This window comes from Ovis aries, chromosome X (assembly GCF_016772045.2).
Source record: "Ovis aries strain OAR_USU_Benz2616 breed Rambouillet chromosome X, ARS-UI_Ramb_v3.0, whole genome shotgun sequence".
In the NCBI taxonomy this organism is placed as follows: domain Eukaryota; kingdom Metazoa; phylum Chordata; class Mammalia; order Artiodactyla; family Bovidae; genus Ovis; species Ovis aries.
In genome coordinates, this window is record NC_056080.1 from 15,622,451 (window position 1) to 15,642,945 (window position 20,495).

Below are 20,495 nucleotides of genomic sequence, written 5' to 3' on the forward strand. Positions count from 1 at the left end.
ACCCCCACATCCTCAGCCTGGATCTTTTATGAACAAGGACACTCTCTCGACAAAAATGTTATTTTTTGAGGTAGGAGAGGGATGTCTGTTGAAGCCTTTTAATTGAAGTGTGAGCCCATCCAGAGTGCCCAGTGTGGGGCCTTATGCAGGCTGCTGCTAAAGGCAGGGAGAGTGGAGACGAGACCGCACCACAGGTCTGGAGGGCTTTATTGTTGCCATAAAACATATTTTTTCCATGTTCTCTTTAGACACATGAAATGAAGTCTGCATTCCCAAGATCTGGCTTGTGGCTTTAAAATAAAAAAAAAATATTTTTACAGTATTTTTTGGAGAGATGAAGGCATGCATTTTATTAACATTTCTCAAACTCCTTTTTAGCTTTCAGGCTGACAGCATCCAGCCTTAGACTGGTGCAATACTGTACATGCCTTTTTAGAAATTACACCTTTCAGTTAACCAGAGGGGGAAACTTTATTTTCTTCTATGAATCATCAGCTCTGTGATGGAGAGCTTTAACATCCCTGTGTGTGATCAACAGAGTAGGGTGACAGGGAGGTAATCTGGTTTATCCCACCTGATGTGTCAATGAGTTCCACAAGCAGTTTTCTGGGGTTTTGCTCATGGGTTGTTTGGGTCTCATTCATGATGTTCTATAGAGTCCTGGTCCAGCCCAGCAGCAGACGAATACCCAGGAAGGGGTATAAGCCAGCACCTTTGCCAGTCTGGCCACACCAGGATGCACTCTGAGGGGCAGCCCAGTTTTCCCTGCTAGGAACGCAAAGGACGTGCTCAGAGCTGGAATTTGGCGAAGCAACTTGCTCCAACACGTCAAAGCTGCTGCGTCCCCAATACCCCACCCTTCTTCTTCTGCGCTTACACCCCCAACCCCAACTTGAGGACTCCCCGCCCCCACCACGCTGACAGTCTCAATCCTAACCCCACCTAAGCGAGGAAGTATCTTTGCATCAGAACAAGTCTGGAGAGGTGAGGCCACCAGTGACTCCCAGCGGCCGCACAGGGCGCTGCGCCCCCTCGCCCCGGCCTCTCCCCGCTCCCCTCCCCTGCCCTGCGTCCGCCCCGCCGCCCCCGCGCCGCCTCCTGCGCCTGGGCTGGAGGCAGATTCCTCTCTCCGGGTTTTCAAAGCGCCTTTCCGAAACCACCTCCCCGCCCAGAGAGGGCGAGAGATCCCGGGCGCAATTGCTCCCCGGGGCGGCCGACGGGCGCGCGGGGAGAGGCCTGTGCCGGGGTACTTTCAAATTGAGGCGCGCGCACACACTCACACCCACCCACCCACCCAGACACACGCGCGTGCGCGTGCTCGCGCGCGCATACACACACACACACACACACACACACACATACACACACGCCCATTTATATAGGCGGTGGCGGCGGTAGCGGCCGGGGCGGCGGCGGCGGCGGCGGCGAGCGCAGGAATGATGGAGCTGAGCCAGCCGACCCGGGTTGGAAGCAAGTGAGGAGAGCCTAGGCGCGCCCCGGGATTTCTGCGCCCCGTGCTTGTCATCCTACTCAGGGAACGGTGCACGGGCCGGCTGGACTGATTTGCTAGCGGGAGGGCGGGGAAGAGGAGGAAGCCAGGTGAGCGAGGAGCCCCCTGCGTATCTGGACTGCCCGAACGCACCTTCGCCGGACTCCAGCCGCCTCTCCACCCAGGTGGGCGCGTCCGCTTCCCCACTCGCCAGGGGCGCTTTGAGGAGACCAGAAAGTCGCGGCCCGGCTGCGCGGGATGCCTTTCGCCAAGCGGATCGTGGAGCCGCAGTGGCTGTGCCGGCAGCGACGCCCGGCGCCTGACCCGGCAGAGGACTCGATCGGAGGCAGCGCAGAACCGCCGCCGCCGCCGCCGCCCCTGCAGCTGCCCGGCCGACGGGACGAGGCCGTGGCGCCGGGGCCAGAGGATCCTCCCCGCGCACCCCCCGCGCCTCCCGGGCCGCCGCTGCCCGCGCCAACCGACCAGGCGCCGCCACCGCACGGAGAGGCGCCCGCGGCGGGTGAGGAGAGCGTGGCAGGGGTCCTAGAGGCGGCGTCCGTGGCTGGCGAGGCGTCCTCAGCGGCAGCCACCGCGGTGTTGCTCATGCTGGACCTGTGCGCGGTCAGCAACGCGGCGCTGGCCCGCGTCCTCCGGCAGCTCTCGGACGTGGCCCGGCACGCGTGCAGTCTCTTCCAGGAGCTCGAGAGCGACATCCAGCTCACCCACCGTCGCGTCTGGGCGCTGCAGGGCAAGCTCGGCGGCGTGCAGCGCGTGCTCGGCACGCTGGACCCCAAGCAGGAGGCAGTGCGTGAGTACCCGCGCGGTCCGCCCGCCTAGCGCTCGCTCTGGCGCCGCACCCTCGCGCCCTCCGCGGTCGCCGCAATCTCAGCCCCGTGGCGCCGCGCCTGCTGCAGTTTACACCTTACTCTTGCTTCCTCATCCCTCCCCTCCCCTGGGACTCACCCCAGTCCTCCCGGAGTTCGGGTGAGGGATGCAGACGCCAGGGGAGAAAGTTAAAGGGGGCGTTCTCTGACCTCAAAGGCAGCGGTGGACTGAGAGGGAGCATTTATGGGGACAGAGGAGGCAGAGGGGTCTGTCATTGACTTCTGGGGCTCGATTTCTCCGTCCCTCCCCAGGAGGCAGAGGGTTGGTGCTACTTCTGTGGTTTCCAGTAGCCTGTCCTGAGCCCTTGTGTAGTCTTCCCACCCCCATCCAAGTGCGTGCTTGGGGCGGGGGGGCTCGAGAACTGGCCTTTTTAGGGCTTCTGCTACGCCGTGGCAGTTTGGGCCCTCTTGTGACCTCAGGGGCTGCACTGAGCTCCGGACTTGTGCCCTGTGCTGGTGTGTGCCATAGCGCGGCGCCGCACGCCTCCCAGAGTGAACTCCGAAGCACTCTGCTCCAGCCTTGTGGCCTGGGAGGGGCGTGGAGGGAGAAGTGTCCCGGACCCTGGGGAGGTCGGGGAGACCTTTGGGCATCTCTCCTGGCCTGACCACAACAGGCTTCCTACTGAATGACTATGCCATCTGCCCTCCAAGAATCTTGGAGGTGTTCCGCGCCCCCCTCCCACCCCCCACCCCAACGTGTACTATCATTCAATTTCACCCGCGTGTGCAAGACCCCTGAGCACCTTTGCTGCCTGTTAACTTCACTCTTACGACATCCCAGGGCTCCCAATAAATGTAATTCTTGCGCTCAGGAGGGTCCCCTGGCGCACTGTTGGCCAAATCAGGAGGTGTCAGAGTCATTTAGAACCGAGCGGACGGTGGGCGGGGGCCCTAGGCTAGCATGCTGGTCCTTTGGCGCCTAGTTCAGCGGCTGCGACGCTCACAGCGAAGGTGATGTCAGCGCCTCCGACTTACATAAGAAGCTTCCCCGGTTGCTGCAGCAGCTGCGCCGGTGCGCGGTGGCCGCTGAGCGCGCGGGGCGGGGGCGCTCTCGGCATTCTTCCCCGGGGACTTCCGGGCACCTCTGCCCTGCAAACTGGCCCAGCCTTCTAACCAACCTTTCCCGCTCGAGCACTGCCCTCCTTCCCCAAAATAAAATAAAGTAAAACCCCTTTGAACCCTGGCCCGGGAATTCGCTGCTTTCTGCAATAACAATAATAATAAGCGTAATGAATAAATGATGTGCGCGATCGGTTTTCGCAGCTATAAAAGACCCGGAGTTGGGTTAATGACTGGTTGTTTAAAGGGCAATTCCGGGGATGAGTTCTGGAAAGAATTAGGACTGCCGTGGGCCAAGTCGTATTTTACTTTTGGGACTTGAAATGAGCGCTTTAATCCTACCTCCTTTTTTACCCCAAACCACACAGCAGGGACAGGCCCTTCACTTTCAACAGCGCTGATATCTAGGGAGTGCGGTCGGGGGAGTGGTGATTTTACTTCAAAAGGAGTGGAGGGAAGTTTTGCAGACTGTTGAGTGGTGCATACATTCCCGTGTGTGTGTGTGTGTGTGTGTGTGTGTGTGTGTGTGTGTGTGTGTGTGTGTGTGTGTGTGTGTGATGCACACTGCCCCTTAAATGAGATTTCTCATAAGTGAAACTCAACACTGGAGAGAATGAGTTTTCTCCCTTTTTTCTTTAGAGGCAGAGCGGGGGTAGTTATGTACTCAGAATTTAATACAATCCTTTACACTGTTTGGTGTACAGACTAATGGTTAATGAAAAAAAAGGGGATTTTTTGGTGTGTGCTTACAAGTGATGAACATATGATGAACATATACTCTGTTTAGGCGGTTCCCTGGTGGCCTGGATGGTAAAGAATTTGCCCACAATGCGGGAGACCCGGGTTCAGTCCCTGGGTTGGGAAGATCCCCTGGAGAAGGGCATGGCAACCCACTCCAGTATTCTTGCCTGGAGAATCCCATGAACAGAGGAGCCAGGTGGGCTACAGTCCATGGGGTCGCAAAGAGTCGGACATGACTGCCTACTTTCACTTTTCACTTTCTTTCATACTGTTTATGAGTATTTATACATGAATAAATAAAGATGGGGCTCATATAATAAAAGGGACAGACTTAAAATCTCCTATTATTTTTATATTTTTCTAAAACATGATCTCCATGCTTTGTACCCATACCCCTCCCTTCTCTTGTCCACATACATTTAAGATGACATTGTTCCTGTTTGATGTCATAAAGGCATTACCTTTGGGAGGAAAAGCATAGTATTGTGTCTTAATTTGGATTTCTCGGTGTGCAGAGGTGGAGAAACGGATTTCCTTGCAAGGAGTTTCTTTGAGAGGGGATCCCATGAAGCACGGGGAAGGAGTGGGGGAGTGGGCAACTGGGATTCAATCCAGCACACCCCTGAAAGTGTTCTGCTGAAGAATGAGGAAGCTGGAGTATTTCTCTATCAACTTCCAGCACTCACTGATAGAGAACACTTGGAGCCTGAACTCCCTGGCTCCTGAGACCCACCCCAGGTGTGGGCTCAGTAGGCTCCTGGGCCATGCAGAGAGGTGTCAAAAGTCTGTGGTGTGGCATGCAGGACCTTTTAGATGTGAAGATCCTGCATGCCGTAAGTTAGACTTCGTGTAGCCAAGTAAATAAATATTTAAAATAAAATGTCTGTGTCGTGTTTGGGAATGTCTGCAGGGGTCACCTGGGAAGGGGAAAGGGGCTGTTTGTGGGTGGAGAACCAGTGGCCTTTGCTATGTTATGCACCTCCCTTTAGCGTTGCTCAAAGCCTAAGGGAGTTTCACAGGGAGAGGAAGCCTAAAAGTGATCAGACTTCCCTTTTCTCCCCCCTTGAATGTGTCTGGGTGCCTCCATACCCCATTCTCCATGCTGCTTCATCCTATTGCCCTGAGACAAGCTGAGGTGGTTTTTGCAGGGGTGACATCATCTGACACACACTTCAGCAAAGTCACTCTGGAGGCAATTCTGGAGGCTGGTAGACCAGTTAGACGGTGCAAGTGGTGACCATGGTTGGGACTGAGTAGACACTGAGGAAGGCTCAGATTGTAAATTCATTTTGCAAATAGAATTGACCAATGGATTACCAATTGGATTGGTTACAGGGTATAAGAGCAGAAAATAATTATTATTATTATGGATGACTCCTAGTGGGTTTTTTTCCTTAAATAGCTTATAGAAGGTCCATTTCCAAAAATGGGTAAGGTTTATGGAAGAGTAGATCTTTTATGGTTGGGGTGGGGGAAATGGAACTGATACTTTTCTGTTTGTGCTATGTTAACGTGAGATGCTTGTGTCTAAGACAATTAGATGTGTGAATTCAGAACTCAAGAGAGAGGTCCAGGCTGGAGATGCAGATGCAAGATGTAAGGGCAGAGATGATATGTGAAACCCTGGAGCTCAGGACCAGGTAGAGAGTAAAGAAAAGGGGGCCAAGACTAGGGCAGTCCAACTTCGAAAGTTTAGTAGAGAAGAAAGAGCAGTGAGCAAGCTAGAAGGAAAATCAGGAGAGTGGTATGATGGAAGCCAGGAGGAGGTGTCTCAGGAATGGAAGGGGAGTTGTTTTGGTCAAATGCTTCTGAGAGGAAGACAAGTGCTGATGTAAGACCATTGAGTCTGGTACCTTGTTAGCAATGAGTGGCCTTGCTAAGTGCCATTTCAATGGAGGGGTAGAGAGGAAAGCCACATAAGAGGGGATGAAGAGAACAGAAGTGAAAGAGGAGAGAACAAGCACAGACAGCTCTTGTAAGGAGTGTTGCTCTGAAGATAGGGGAGGAATGGAGCCGTGGCTGGAGGGCAATGCAGAGCCCAGGGAGATTTTCACAAAAGGCGTGTTTAGATTCCATGGAGAGGGAAGAATTGATGATGCTGGAGAAGGAACTGGATAATCATGGAAGTCCTTGAGTGACTGAGAGGGAAAGGGATCAGAGCACCGTCGCCCATAGGAACTGGAGGGAAGATGACAGATACGGGCAGAGGGACAGGTGGACTGGTGAACTGGTAGCAGTGGGATGGGGTGTTATTACCCAGTTCCATCTCTTTGACTTTGTTGGAGAGATCATCAGTTGAGAGGGTGTTGGTAATGTGAGGAGAGAGGACAAGGCATTAGTGCTGTCTCAGGAAGGGAAGGTGCATGCAGGAAAGAAGTATGGAGGGGTTCCCTAGCTGTATGGAGAGCCTTCTGAGACTTACGGTCATAAACATGGACTGAGTCCAGCTTTTCTGTCACTAAAACTGGAGATTTTGGAATTATTTCATGGGCCTCAACCCCAAACTGTTCATCCTGAGACATTTGAATGACATTGGCTTTTGGGTTGCTGTTGATTATATTTAGTTTCTGAGTCTTAAAGTACTTTTTATATTGAAACTGAAAATTCATACTAAATCACTCAGTTGTGTCCAACTCTGCGACCCTGTGGACTGTAGCCCACCAGGCTTCTCTGTCCATGGGATTCTCCAGGGAAGAATACTGGAGTGTGTTGCCATGCTGCCCCCCAGAGGATCCTCTCGACCCAGGGATCGAACCCTCATCTCCTGTGGCTCCTGCTTTGCAAGCAAATTCTTTACCGCTGAGCCATCGGGGAAATCGACAGAAAAGGGCACAGACCATAAATGTATAGCTTGGTTAACTTTCACAAAGTGAGCATCTCATATAACCATCACCAAGATCAAGAAGAAACTGTATCTTGAACCACCCTCCCAAGGCCCATTTTATCAGTCACTACCCTCTTCCCCAAGGGCAGACTTCTTCCATCAATTAGGTTTTCCTGTTTTTGAACTTTGTGTAAGTGGAGTGACATAGTATATACCTTTAAGTGTCTAGTGTTCCTCACCCAATATTATATTTGTAAGAGTCTTCAATGTTGTTGTATATACAGTAGATTGTTCCTTCTCATTGCTGAATAAAATTCCATTGTGTGAATATACCACCATTTGCTGGTCTGTTCTAATGATGAATATTTGGGTTATTTCCAGGGTAAGGCTGTCACCACAGATGTTTTTCTGTATGCTTTCTGGTGGGCCTATGTTTGGAATATTATACACACACACACACACATACACACACATATATGTACACAATTGTTTGGAATATGTCTAAAAGTGGAATTGCTAGACCAAAGGGGATATATACATTTGGCTTTAGTAGCTACTGCCTAACAGTTTTCTAAACTGGTGGTACCAATTTATACTCCCAGAAGTATATGCAAGTTCCAGTTGCTCCATGTCCTTACCAACACTGGTATAGTCTTTTTAATTGTAGCTACTCTGTGGGTAGCTAATAAAAATCTCATTGTGGTTTTAATTTGCACTTCACTGACAGCTTATGAGATTGAGGACCTTTTCATATGTATTTTTGACCACTTGAATATTCTCCTTCCCTCATTTGTTCTTCATTTTTCCATAAGGTTCTTTGTGTGTTTTTCCTTCTCTTGTAGGAGTTGCTGTGCGTTGTGGGTATACGGTCTTTGTGGGCTGTAGATATTGCAGTTACCCTCCCTCTGTCATGTGCCTTCTCACTCTCGTAGTGTTGCCTCTTGGTGAACAGAACTTCTTATTTGTATGTAATCCACTTTATGGATCCTTTTCTTTATGGTTAGTGTTCTTTTTGCTTGGTTTTATTTGTTTTTAAATTCTTCACTAACCCCAGGGTCATGAAGATATTCTTCCACGTTCTAGAAGTTTTTTGTTTGGACTTTGTCATTTAGATCCATGATTCACATGGAATTGATATTTACACATGGTGGGAAGAAGGGGCAAGATGCATTTTTCCCTGTGGATGCACAATTAATCCATTGCCACATACTGAAAAGACCATCATTTACCCATTTTACTGCAGTGACATGTTTGTTATCTAACGAGTAGATTGATTTTATTTTTTTAGTTAACTTTCATTGAGTTCTGCTCTATGTCAAGCCCTGTGCTAAGATCATTGTATGAATCATCGTATTGAATCTTCACAATGACTCTATGAGAGTTATTGTCCTGTTATTTTCCTACTTTACTGAGAGTTAAAAACTTACTCTGGGTAGTAACAGCTGGAAAGTGCTGGAGCCTAGAATTAGGGTCCAGGTCTGAGTGCACAAATTATATTTGCAGACATCAGACTTTTCTCCCATGAGTGGCTGCACAAATCTAGAGCAGTTCCAATGTTTAAATCAATATGCTTCTGTCCACTTGTCATGTCCCTCCCTGCCTTCCCCACCTTCCACCCCAGTCCAGTCACACTGAGCTCTACTGGCTGTTCCCTAAGTCACCAGGCTTTCTTGTTCTTCAAGCCAATGTGCATACTGCTCTTCTCTTTGGAACATTTCACTGGCTCATTTCTGTGCTTTCTTTGCTAATCTGTGGAGTTGTCATCTTCTCAGTACAGTAAAACCTGATCCCTTGCCTGCTGCCTTCCACCTGCGAATTTTCTAGAACTGTGTGCTAACCTTTATCTTAGCTTTTCTCCTTGTGGACATCAGACTGTGTGGGTGCTCTGCTAGATTCCTTCAGCCCTCACCTCTCATTCTGAAGGCTGCTTACTGCTAACTCCAGTGACTGTGCCTAGGGCTTCTTTTTTTCTGTTTTTTCTCTCTGCCTGATGGACCATGCTAGGCCCTGCACAGAGGGCAATCCAGAAGTGCCAGTGAGTTAATGCCCCTGAAGCAGTACTAACCAGTTATGGACATGACACTGGGGGACCATGGACCTGCTTCCTTGCCCCATGGATGAGAGAGCTGCAAGGCATGTTCTGTACTATCCTTCAGAGTTCCAGAGGACTGAGCCGTAGTTGCTCACCGTGGTGACCTGTCTCCAGACACACTGTGTATTCTCTGCCTTCTTTTCCCCATCTCTTACCTATGGGTGCTCCCTGGGGTCAACTCCCATAAAACCTTCTTGCCCTTGAGCTTGCACTTGCGCTCATAAGGTCTGGGAGAGCCCATGCCAGAGCAGTCTGTTTAATCTTTGAACTGTGAAGGTGAAGACCTGGGACCGAGAGCATGGTAGAGGTCATGCTTCTCTTTCTTTTTCCCTAAACTTTCCTGAGGATTATTACATTTAACACATGGGCACACCCTTCCAGACGCTCGGTGGTGGGTCTGGATATAACTTACCGCCCTTAAGTGGGCTCACAGTTTGAACCTCTTATTGGGGTGGGAGGAGGTCTTCAGTGCTTCGAAGGTGAGAAGGGGCACAAAGCAAACTCAGGCCTACAATGATGAAGACATACTCTGTAATTTCCTCAGTGCTCTGTCAGCCAGCCTTTGAGAGTACCATTTGTCTTCCTGTGGAATTGGGCCAGTGATGGCCCCAAGAGATACATGCTCCCTATTTGGAATGCGTAATCTCAGCCACAGCTGAGCCCCAAACTGCTAAAGCCAGAAGTAGTCTAAGAAGTAACACTTGGGGTGAATCGTTCGTTTGGGTTTGGTATGGCAATGCTCATCACGGGTTCAGCGTGCTTTTGGAAGGATGGTCCCTTTCCTCCCCATTCAGTTCATTCTACCGCTCACAAAACCCCTTTACAGTCTGGTTAATGTTTTTTTTTTTTTTTTTCGTGGCGGGGGGTGGGAGCGATGTTTTCGTCGATGTGATTAGGTGTCTTTTCCTCCTGGCTCTACTCAGCAAGTTTTTCTGAGACATTATGGAATCTGAACAGCTCTACTGAAACCTGCTTTAAAACCTCTCGTGGAGCAACTGAGAAGAAAGCAATCTTTTAAAAATTAATAATCCATGGGTATAACTTCCTCATAACCAGTGACAGCAACACATTTCTTTTTAGACTTTTACTGGATTGGGCTTTTAAATCAAAACTACCAAACTATTTTACCTACGAAATAATTGCAATTCTGTTGGGCTGATATTTCTAAGACGGTAACAGTAAAGATTTCTCTCTTTGTGTTTGTGGAAGTGTTTTCCATACAATGCCATCAGGAAAGTATAAATTCCACAGAAGCACTCATACACATCTTCAGTCTCAGGGCTTCTTGTCTATAGTCGTCATCACTTTTAAGTTCCAATTATGCATGACATCTTTCCTGTTGTCCCATGTTAGCCCAAACATCTTAAAGATCCACTAATTTTGAATTTTTTTTTGCCACTCTTGTGGGTTTCAGGATCTTAGTTTTCTGACCAGGGATTGAACCCAGGCCCATGGCAGTGGAAGTGCTGAGTCCTAACCACTGGACCACCAGGGAATTCCCAATATTTTGAAATTTTAGAACAAAGACAATTTTAAATGTAGTTGGAATTTGTTTCGATAGTTCAGTTGAATTTCTTTTTACTCTAATAAAAACCGTGAACCACAAGTTTGTGAGACACTCTGTTAAAAACAATCATGGGGAAGAGTATCCCCAGAACAAACCCTCAGTCACAAAACTTCCTGAAAGTTCTTTTTGCATCAAGAGTTCCTCATGAATCACATCTTGATGGCAAGTGAAAAGAGAAGATAATGAGGTGAGAATGGTTTCTGAATGTAAGGCTCCCATTCCAAGGTCTCAGTTTTTTGGAATAAGGTTTCGGTGAACCCTCCTAAGCAAACTGTAAGCCCACAAAGGGCAGAGACCCTGTCTAGCTCATCTTTGTAAATGACTAACATAGGCGTGAGAACATGAGAAGGTTTGAGTGTACTGAAATAGAACTCTGAAGACCTGATCATCCATATGATGAAAAATCACTTAATTCTGAAACGTCTAAGTCCTTCAAAGCTGTGGTCATTCAGTTACTCAGTTGTGTCCGACTCTTTGCAACCCCATGGACTGCAGCACACCAGCCTTCCCTGTCCATCACCAACTCCTGGAGCTTGCTCAAATTCATGTCCATCGAGTCAGTGATGCCATCCAACCATCTCATCCTGTATCGTCCCCTTCTCCTCCTGCTCTCAATCTTTCCAAGCATCAGGGACTTTTCTGATGAGTTGGCTCTTTGCATCAGCTGGCCAAAGTATTGGAGCATCAGCTTCAGCATTCCAATGAATATTCAGGGTTGATTTCCTTTAGAATTGACTGGTTTGATCTCCTTGCTGTCCAAGGGACTCTCAAAGTTAACCAAGAATAAAATGAAGTTAATGAGAGTTGGAGAGTCTTGGGATCTGAGAGTTGGGAAAGACCTTAGCATCCATCACATCCAACTGCCTACCCAAGGTGAGTCTCTTTTTAAAGATGTCCCAAGTGGAAGCCCATTGACTTTCTGTGCCCTCCAAGATTCCTAGGAAAGGCCACCCACATCCCAACTTTGTTACTGGAGACTTACCACTCTAAACCAGTCATTACCTACACTGAGACTAAATCTGTCTTTTGGCAGTGCCTGCCTTTTAGTCCTGATCTGTTGTCTGGAGCCATATGGAATCTGCTTATCATCTCTTTTCCAGGACATCATTAAGTGTCTAGAGGTGACTATTATTGTCACTTCTAAATTTTCTTCATCCCGGGTGAAACAACTTTAGTTCCTTCAACCAGGACTCTTGATGCCAAGTTTCCTGTCCCCTCCACTCTGGTTGTCCCCTGCCACAGGTGGAGAGCAGGCGTGTACCTGTTCCTTTCTCTGTCTGATATCCCCCTAGGACTAGGGTAGCCCTTGTTGCTTTAACCATTTGCAGGACACTGCTGGTGCATGATTGCTCTTATGGCCCAACAAACCCCTATCCTTTATGGTGACAGTTCTTTTCCCCGTAGCTTCCTCTGTTCCATTTGTGTAGTTGGTATTTTTGAACTTAAGTTTCACAAGACTCCCCCATTGTCTCTGTTAAATTGAATCTTGCTTGCTTTGCTCTTTCATTTCCAATCAGTGGTGATGGTTTAAAATCTTGATTCAATGTGTCAGCTACTGCCCACAGCAGTCTGCTCTCTGCAGACATCATAAACATGATTCTAGCCCATCACCCACATCTTTGATAAAATTAATGTTCAGATGGACTCAAGGCCAGAGCCCACTGGCAGGCAGTACTAACAGCATCCCTCCAAGTTGATGTCTGTTAATCACTGTTCCTTGGGTACCATTGTTGCAGCAGCCCTGAATGCTCCCCCCACCTTCCCATTCAAACCACATTTCTCCACGTTGCCCACAAGATCTATCATCATGAGTGATTGTCAAATGGTTTGCTGAAATCAAGATACCATATGTCTGTAGCATTCCTTTGATCTCCCAGTCTAATAACCCTACTCAAAAGGGAAATGAGGTTAGTCTGGCTCAAACTGGACTCACTTACAGCCATCAGAGGGGCTATTTAAATGTTTTTGTGTATAATGCATAAAGAGTTTATTTGGGGGAATCTGCTTTGGTGTTGTAGCCATCGAATGACTATAAAGTTGGACAGCAAGGGGAATCTCTGGGTCCTAGAGTCCATCTCTCTGCCTCCCAAGTGCCTGGTTTGTCAAAAGCAGAGAATTCAAGTGCTTTTCCCTGCCTTTCTTGGAGGATACCTGGTGAGAACCTTATGTCCCTGTGCTCTGTACCTTCAAGAAAGGTTTGGAATTCATGACGTTCGGAGTGTGTTTGGGCTTAGTTTGAGCAAGGTTGTCAGGTATCTGGTTTATCTCATTGTTGAGAGGAAGCGAACATGTTAAGAAAATGGATGCTGAAGTCTGATCACGTGGTTCAAATCCTGGGTTCTCATTCTTCATCTGTTATGGGATGGAGATAAACCCAGTGCCTGCTGCATCCAGTTGTTGACAGGACTGAGGAGTCAGATGTTCAGGCACTTAGAGCTGTCCCTGTGAGCCCCTGCTAATTATTGGCTGTTATTTTATTGCAACTATAATTGGATCATGCAGAGTGGGAGGCCAGTGTTCATTTTTTCCAAGTAAGTATAAACGTGTGCCTGAATCTTTGAATTGCTGGCTCAGGGAGAAGGAGACAGCTGACCAAGCAATGCTCTATCCCTCTTCGCGTTCAGATGGCTCTTAAGATTTCTGTGTCCTTTGTGGCTTCTTTTTGTCATGCAGAGAAGTATCGGAATAAAAAAAAAAATTGACCAGTGACCTTATCTGGATTCACTCATTTATTATCGGCCAGACACCCTTTTAGGCCCTTCGGTTTCATCAGTGAACAAGAAGTTACAAGGTGTTTACAGAGGAGAGAGACAATCCATAAACAACAAACCTGACACTTTTAAGGAGATTACAAAGCATGTTAGTAGGTGATCAGTGGCATGGGCAGAAAAGCTACTAGTGCAGGATGAGGGCCATCCGTAGGATTGGAATGAGGTTGCCATTTTTGATGGGGTGGTCAGGTGAGCCTCATTAAGGAAACAACATTTAAGTGAAGGACGTGTGTCACTGGGGACATGTGAGGGAATGAATGAATTCGCAAGCAGAGAGGATGCGTTTCAGCAGAGGAAACCAGCGCTCCTGCCATGGCGCTGAGGTGAGAGCATGCCTTGTGTGATGGAGGGACAGCCCGTGTGGTCGAGCGAGCAAGGAGGCGAGTGGCAGGAGAGGAGGCCAGGGAGGGGGGCTGGAAGGCGGCTCGGCATCGTCAAGTAGGCCGTTGTGAGTGAGGACTTTGCCTTTTGCGCTGAGTGAAATGGGGACTCGCTGGAGGGTTTTGAGCCTAGTGGTAACATGATTGACTTAGAGTTTAAAAGCGTCATTTTGGCTACTGGGCCATGAAGAGACTGTTGAGAGAGGCAGAGGTAGAAACAGACAGTCCAAGTTGGAGGCCATCCTGGTGAGAAGCAGTAGTGGTTTGGTGGAAGTCACGAGAAGCACCTGGATCCAACTTAGAGCTGTTGGCATCTTTTGTTTCATGTTCAGGGCTAGGCAACTCAGCTTATACAGATGGGCCTAAAACTGAAAATGAGAGGAAAGACCCCTCCCTTCTTACTCTGCCAGACTTGCTCCAAAAGAAACCAGGCTACAGTATGCCTTGCTCCTTTTAGGAGGAGCAAAAGCAGAATCTCACATGTCTAATGTGTTTTGCAAAGCCATTTCTGAATGTTGAGAAGGAGGCACTTCTGGGTCTTGATTAATCTTATTTTGCTGTCTTGGGAAAATGGAAAAGGTATCCTAATGGATAGTCTTTTTTAAAAAGTCAGTGTACAGTTTCCATCCAGTGAAATGTTCAGCCCTCATATGTGTAGCTTGATGAGTTTTCATAAATGGACCCACTGTGTAACCCATACTCTGGTTAAGATAGAAACTGTTCCCTCACTTCAGATAAAGTAAGTACTCCTTTAAGGTAAGAAAGCAGCATGTTAACTCTGGTGCCCTTACCCCAGCCCCTGCCAGGGCTGTTGTGTGAATACATCCATGGAAGATAATGATTCCACAGAAACTTGTGGAGTATCCGGTAGGATCCTACTAAGAACTGGGGATTCCACGTATAGGATTTGCAAAGGAGCAAACTTCCAGTTCTGAGCTAAGTAAGTGCCAGGGATGCCATGCAGAGCATGACGACTATGATCAATAGTGATGTATATCTGAAAGTTGCTAAGACAGTAAATCTTAAGAGTTCTCATCACTAGAAAAAAAAAATTGTAATTATGTAAGGTGTGGTGGATGTTAGCTAGGTTTACCGGAGCAATCACTTCACAATATGTGCAAATAATGAACCATTATGTTGTATACCTAAAACTAATATAATGTATGGCAGTTGTACCCCAATTAAGAAACAAGATTGAACACCAAAAAAAGATTTCTAACACAGATTGAAAATAGTGGAGTTTCCTCACTTCTTTCTGAGGGTGCTGGCTCTTTACGATGTCTTGGTGGCAGGCGTTAGGGAGAGTTCCATTTGACACAAGGCTAAGAATCTGGCCTCAGAGGCCCCAGGGGTAACTTAGAAGTAGGAATTTTCTAAGATAGAGCTAAAGTAGCATTTAAAAAGAGATGGGAAAAAAGAACTTGTTACTTTTAGGCAAATTTTTAAGTAGCAGAGAATGCCGATTTGCAACTGTTTTCAGCTGATGCTTGAAGCCTGGCTGGAGGATGAAGAAAGTTGTTAAAAAGATGATTTATTATTATTACATCGAAGTGCATTTAGATGTGTGGGAAAAGGAGCTGTACTCTGGAGTTCAGCTACTCTTGATTTTCACTACTAGACATCTGAGGGAGGAAAGAACTAGGAGCTAGGGGGAAGGATGACAGCCAGTGAGACATAATGCTCATTAGAATATAATATCAATATTTATGTTTCTCTCCAGTGTGCATCTGGACTCCATTCCTTTAGCCTGGATCTGTATTTTAATAATGCGAGTATAGCTGTGTTTTCCATTTGAATTTCACATCAGAGTTCAGCTGCCTCAGCTAGCCCCCTCCTCACCCCTGAGGTTCTTCCATTTGCAAGATGGCGCATGTTTCTCAAGACTTTGATTCTGGAGATGAATTTTGTGTGTGGTGTGGGGAGTGCAGCATGAATAAATACCACAGAAATCCTTCTCCATGTGACAGCCATAGGGCTTTCTGCCTTGTAAGCAGGAGAGAAGGATGCTTCAAAGTTTGGGGCAGTGTTGGAGGAGAGTGGGCAAACTGAGGAAAGACACCGGGAAGGATGTCATGGAAAGTTTATGGAGCGTTTCACTTGGGTTAAATGCCTTCAGTGTGAGAGAAGAGATTTGGGAACCCTCCTCAGGTATCAGATGCCACTAGGGCTCATCTGGCAAAGTTTGAGCCTTCACTAATTAAAACTAATCCAATTGCACGAAGGAACATATGTTGCATAAGGTTGCTGCTTGTGTGGCTTTATTTTAACCCTTTCCCCATAGCCTAAACCCAGCAAATCAAAGCCTCATGATAGGGTGAGAGGTGATAGTGAGAAATGAGACTCACTTCCAAACACATTTGAGTAAAGACAGTGAATGGTGTAGGCTATAAAAGAGTGTTGGCTGGTCAGGGTAAATTTTTGAAGCCCTTTTGGGTTTTCTTGATGGATTTGTCAGTTCTGAGTTTTTAAACAGCTATTGAGTGAGAAGGAAATAGCAGCCCACTCTAGTATTCATGCATGGAGAACCAGGCATGCCTGGACATAGGAGCCTGGGGGGCTACAGTCCATGGGGTCGCAGAGTCATACATGACTGAAGCGACTTAGCACGTTGAGTGAGAAGGAAAATTAAAAAATAAAACACAAAAACACCAAAACCTAAACCCTCCTTGACTTCTCAGGATGGACTTGGTTTTCTTTCTAAACTGCTCTGCTTCTGTGGCCTGTTCACCTTGCTTGGGTCAGTCCCTCTTGAGGAAGCTTGAGTTCAGGATTTATACCCGGAGGGTTGGGATCTTTGTCCTGATCACAGGCTGCATTCCTGACTGCAGTTGCCTTTCTCATAAAAGGGCATGTTTTCCTCTGGTTCTCTCAGTTCTGACACTTGCCAGCTGTGCGGCTTTGGGCAAATTTGTAGTCTTTTTGGTCTTAGTTTCCTCATCTGTGATATGGGAATACTTTTAGGACTAACCACAGAGAATCTTCACAACAGTCTTCTTGAGTCAAGATTGAGTACATCAGTCCATGGACAGTTCCAGCAGCATGTGCCGTATACACAGAATACATAGTAAGGCTAATGAATACCTGGGTGCCATCAGTGCTACTGTTTTTGTGTTGTTTTATCATTATCAGGGGGCTTGGGTAAAGGAAATAGATGGAACAGTGGGTAGAAGTCAGCCTCTATGGCTCCTCAACCAGCATAAATATTCCAGCCAGCTGGATGCATGGTGAAAATGAGAGTGGACTTCCACTGATGGCCTGGCTGAGGACGTGTGCCGTTGTGGAAGTGGTGCTGAGTGTGGACACCCAGGCCCTCATTCTCTGGGCCAGTCTGTATCGTGTCCTGTAATGACTTGCCCGGGGCTTTGTGTTCTGCTCCCTGCAGTCAGACACCAGGCGTGGAACATCTAGCAAAAGAAAGAAGAGGACTGACCTGAGCAGACTGTGACAGAGAATACCTAGGGTGCTCACCAGCTCTTTCCCTTTCCCCCGGGCAACACGGCTCTACTGTATTTCCCAGCTCATCTTGCAGTTAGATGGGACCATGTGACTGAGTTGTGTCCAGTGGAAGGTGGAAGGGGTAATTACTCTACTCTGGGATGGGCTTGTAAAAGCTCCTGCACGGCCCTCTGAAGTTTATTTCTTCCCCACTGTGCTGGCTGCATGCAGAGGATTTAGCAGAAGACTCCAAGGCCCTCAGGGATGGTAGAGCCATCAGACAGAAGGAGCCCCGGGTCCCAGAGTCACCGCATAGAAGGCTGTCTGCCACCACCTGATCGGCTTTCACATGAAGGAGAAGTAAACTCTTCTTGTGAGATTTAGGGGACATTTGTTATAGCAGTTAACTGACCCTAACTGACATAGAGGTAGGCACAGGGAGAAAAAAGGTCTGGTTTTCCTGAAAATGAACAGATGACAAAAGTACTCCAAAGTATTTGGCATCATTTCATGAAATAAAAGAGACTTTAAACTGTACAGTCTTTTTTTTTTTTTCCTGAGAGACATAAAGAGCTTCTGTGTGGGACCAGAGCAGTGTAACAGCTTTCCTCAAATAAGCAAACGGAAATAAAAACTTGTTAACAGAATTATAGTTTCTAGAGAAATGTTGCTACCTGGAACCAAAAGAATGCATTCATATTCATTCATTCATTCTCTGTCTCTCCCCACACATAAAAATGATATACGTATATTTGTAACACTTTTAAGAGCTACTTATAAAGCAACATGCCCAAGTTATAAGTTTGCAGCTCAGTGAACTTTTACACATTGGACACAGCTCTTTAACTAGAACCTGGAATGAGAAACAGCATTCACAGCCCTCTGGAAATCCTGAAACTTCCTTTCCTGTCACACCTCCCCATTATCTTGACTGGCCATTATCTCCCCTGGCCATTATCTTGACTTCTAATGTGCAGTCATCCTGTATGTGCTTTTTGATACATGGATTTTTTTTTTGGTCAAAATTTTATTTACGTTTTACATAGGTGTAGTTCATTTATTTTCATTGCTATATAGTATTCCTCTGTATGGCTATACCATAGCTTATTTGTTCATTCTATTATTGATGGGCGTTTGGATAACCTCCTTTTTGAGCTATTCTGAGTAATACTGCTAGGAACATTCTGTTTCCTATCTTTTGGTGAATGTACGGTACCTACACATTTCTTTTGAGTGAACACTCCCTGCCTTGTAGTTGTACAAAACTCTTCCCGGGTAAGATATTTCAAGGCTGTGACAGTGACTGTGACAGTAGCTGTTCTCATTCCTTTCTGTCTCTTGGCTTCTGGACTAAGCAAAAGTCATGTTCTGTTTTTCTGGAGTGTCAAGATGATGACTGATCCTTAATGGCCAAGTTTGATGTCTAAAATGAAGGAAATGTGATTTGCTCCAAAGGACCAGTTTTTCTGCCTCTCTTTCTATTAAAGCACAGCTATAGGGCGTTTTGATTCTCAGATGAGGCCTCTTCACAAAGCTAGGTTTCAAGTTATTGGCAAAATCTGTGTCATCAGAGTTTGATGTTGGAATCTTTATTGGTGCTGCTTCAGCTCTTCGTTTGTAAGGAGAAGGATTCTTGTGGGTTTTCAGATTGCTTCCTTTCCTTGGGGAGGGACTGGAGGAGGAAGAGTCCTGAGTCCTCTAATCCCTTGAAGGGATTAGCTTTAGAGCTGGTGGGAGTTACCTGGACCATGAAGATTTTATGCAGAGTTCAGGCAAAGCAGAACATTTCCTCAGAAGGGCAAGAGACAAAGAGGGGAAAGCCTTTCTGTCCCCCAAACAGGGTTTATTCTTGTGGCTCTGCTTTCAGGATCTTGGATTTCTGATCCACAAAGTGGCAACCTGGACTAGATGGAACTTTGTGGCTTCTGGGGGTTGAAAAGCCCTCAAGCAAATGGCGGTGGGGGGGCCTTCCCTTGTGGCTCAGCTGGGAAAGAATCTGCCTGCAATGTGGGAGACCTGGGTTCGATCCCTGGGTTGGGAAGATCTCCTGGAGGAGGGAATGGCCACCCACTCCAGTATTCTGGCCTGGAGAATTCCATGAACTATACAGTCCATGTGGTCACAAAGAGTCAGACACAGCTGACCAAGTTTCACTTCACTTCACTTCAAGCAAACTCTTAAAAACTGCCCACCAGACTTTCTTTCAAACCCCTGACACAAGCTAGCTTTCCAGACTCCACTGCCAAGACTGGTGGTCCTGGACTCCATGAGTAGTATAATTCCCCTAATCCCACCAACCTCCCATGTTTCCTCACTCTTTGGCTTGAAATGAGCTGATGGGAGAATTCAGGCCTGATTGTTTGAGTCTGAGCTGTCTCCTTCAAGCCTCCTGAGAATATGTGGGACCTCCTGGAGACCCAGGCAGCCCCCTGAGGTGCTGGGTGTTTTGATGGAGCCTTTGGTTCCTTTGGCTGTAAAGGTGTGTGATGACCCCAAGGGACCCTGATGCTGAGTGATACACAGCTGGGCCTTTGAAAGTGGGTTTTTATAATAAATTTGAACATGGTTTTCAACTTGACTATACTTCGCTATACTCCTTTTCCCAGCTAGAGGATAAGTGAGCTGAGTTTTTCCATGAGGAACTGCTTTGGAACATTAACCTAGATTTTCTTCAAATGTAGAGGAGACTGTAACTGAGTTTTTAGCTTTTAAGCCCTGGAGCCCTGGTGCAAGCACTCTGTAACGAAGTGGCAGGTAAGGTTGTGGCAGGTGGGTGGGATGTACTTTTCTCTACTTACCAGATGGGAAGTGCTTTATGCAGAATAAGAGGCCTTTAAGAATGCAGATTTACTCTTGAGGACCTGGGTACCTCCTGCTTAAACCCACTGCTCACCAGCTACCCTTCTTTTGGGAATGGGGTGCACAGTCAGGATGAAGGGCTACAGTTTCTTATTCTTCACCTTTGAATTTTTTCTGTAGCCTGACCCCTCCCAAGTTTCTAGAAAATGGCTACATTTTTGTCCGAGATGACTGTCATCAAGGGGATTCTTCTAGATGTGTTCAGGTGGACATCAAGCAAATTCATGGGCACACACACATTCCCTTAACATCTGTTGTGTGACCGCTTTCTGCTGGTACATTACTTCACAAGCTCCTCAAATTGCTGTGATGCAAATGTGGAATTTTTTTTGGTAGTTGAGGAAATGGAGGCTCTGTTGGTGGCTGGAAGGGCGCACTGCTTAAAAAGGCTTCA

At 47.2% G+C, this 20,495-nt stretch overlaps 1 protein-coding gene across 2 annotated transcripts in view; it reads left to right on the forward strand.

The window, feature by feature from the left end:
- Positions 1-1,166: 1,166 nt before the first annotated feature.
- NHS (NHS actin remodeling regulator) overlaps positions 1,167-20,495 on the forward strand; it is a 343,496-nt gene continuing 324,167 nt past the window's right edge. For both annotated transcript variants that reach the window (XM_015104813.4, XM_042242434.2), the window contains exon 1: positions 1,167-2,297. In XM_015104813.4, the coding sequence (XP_014960299.3) occupies positions 1,748-2,297 (550 nt within the window). In that variant the 5' untranslated portion in view covers positions 1,167-1,747. The remainder of the gene's footprint in view (positions 2,298-20,495) is intronic.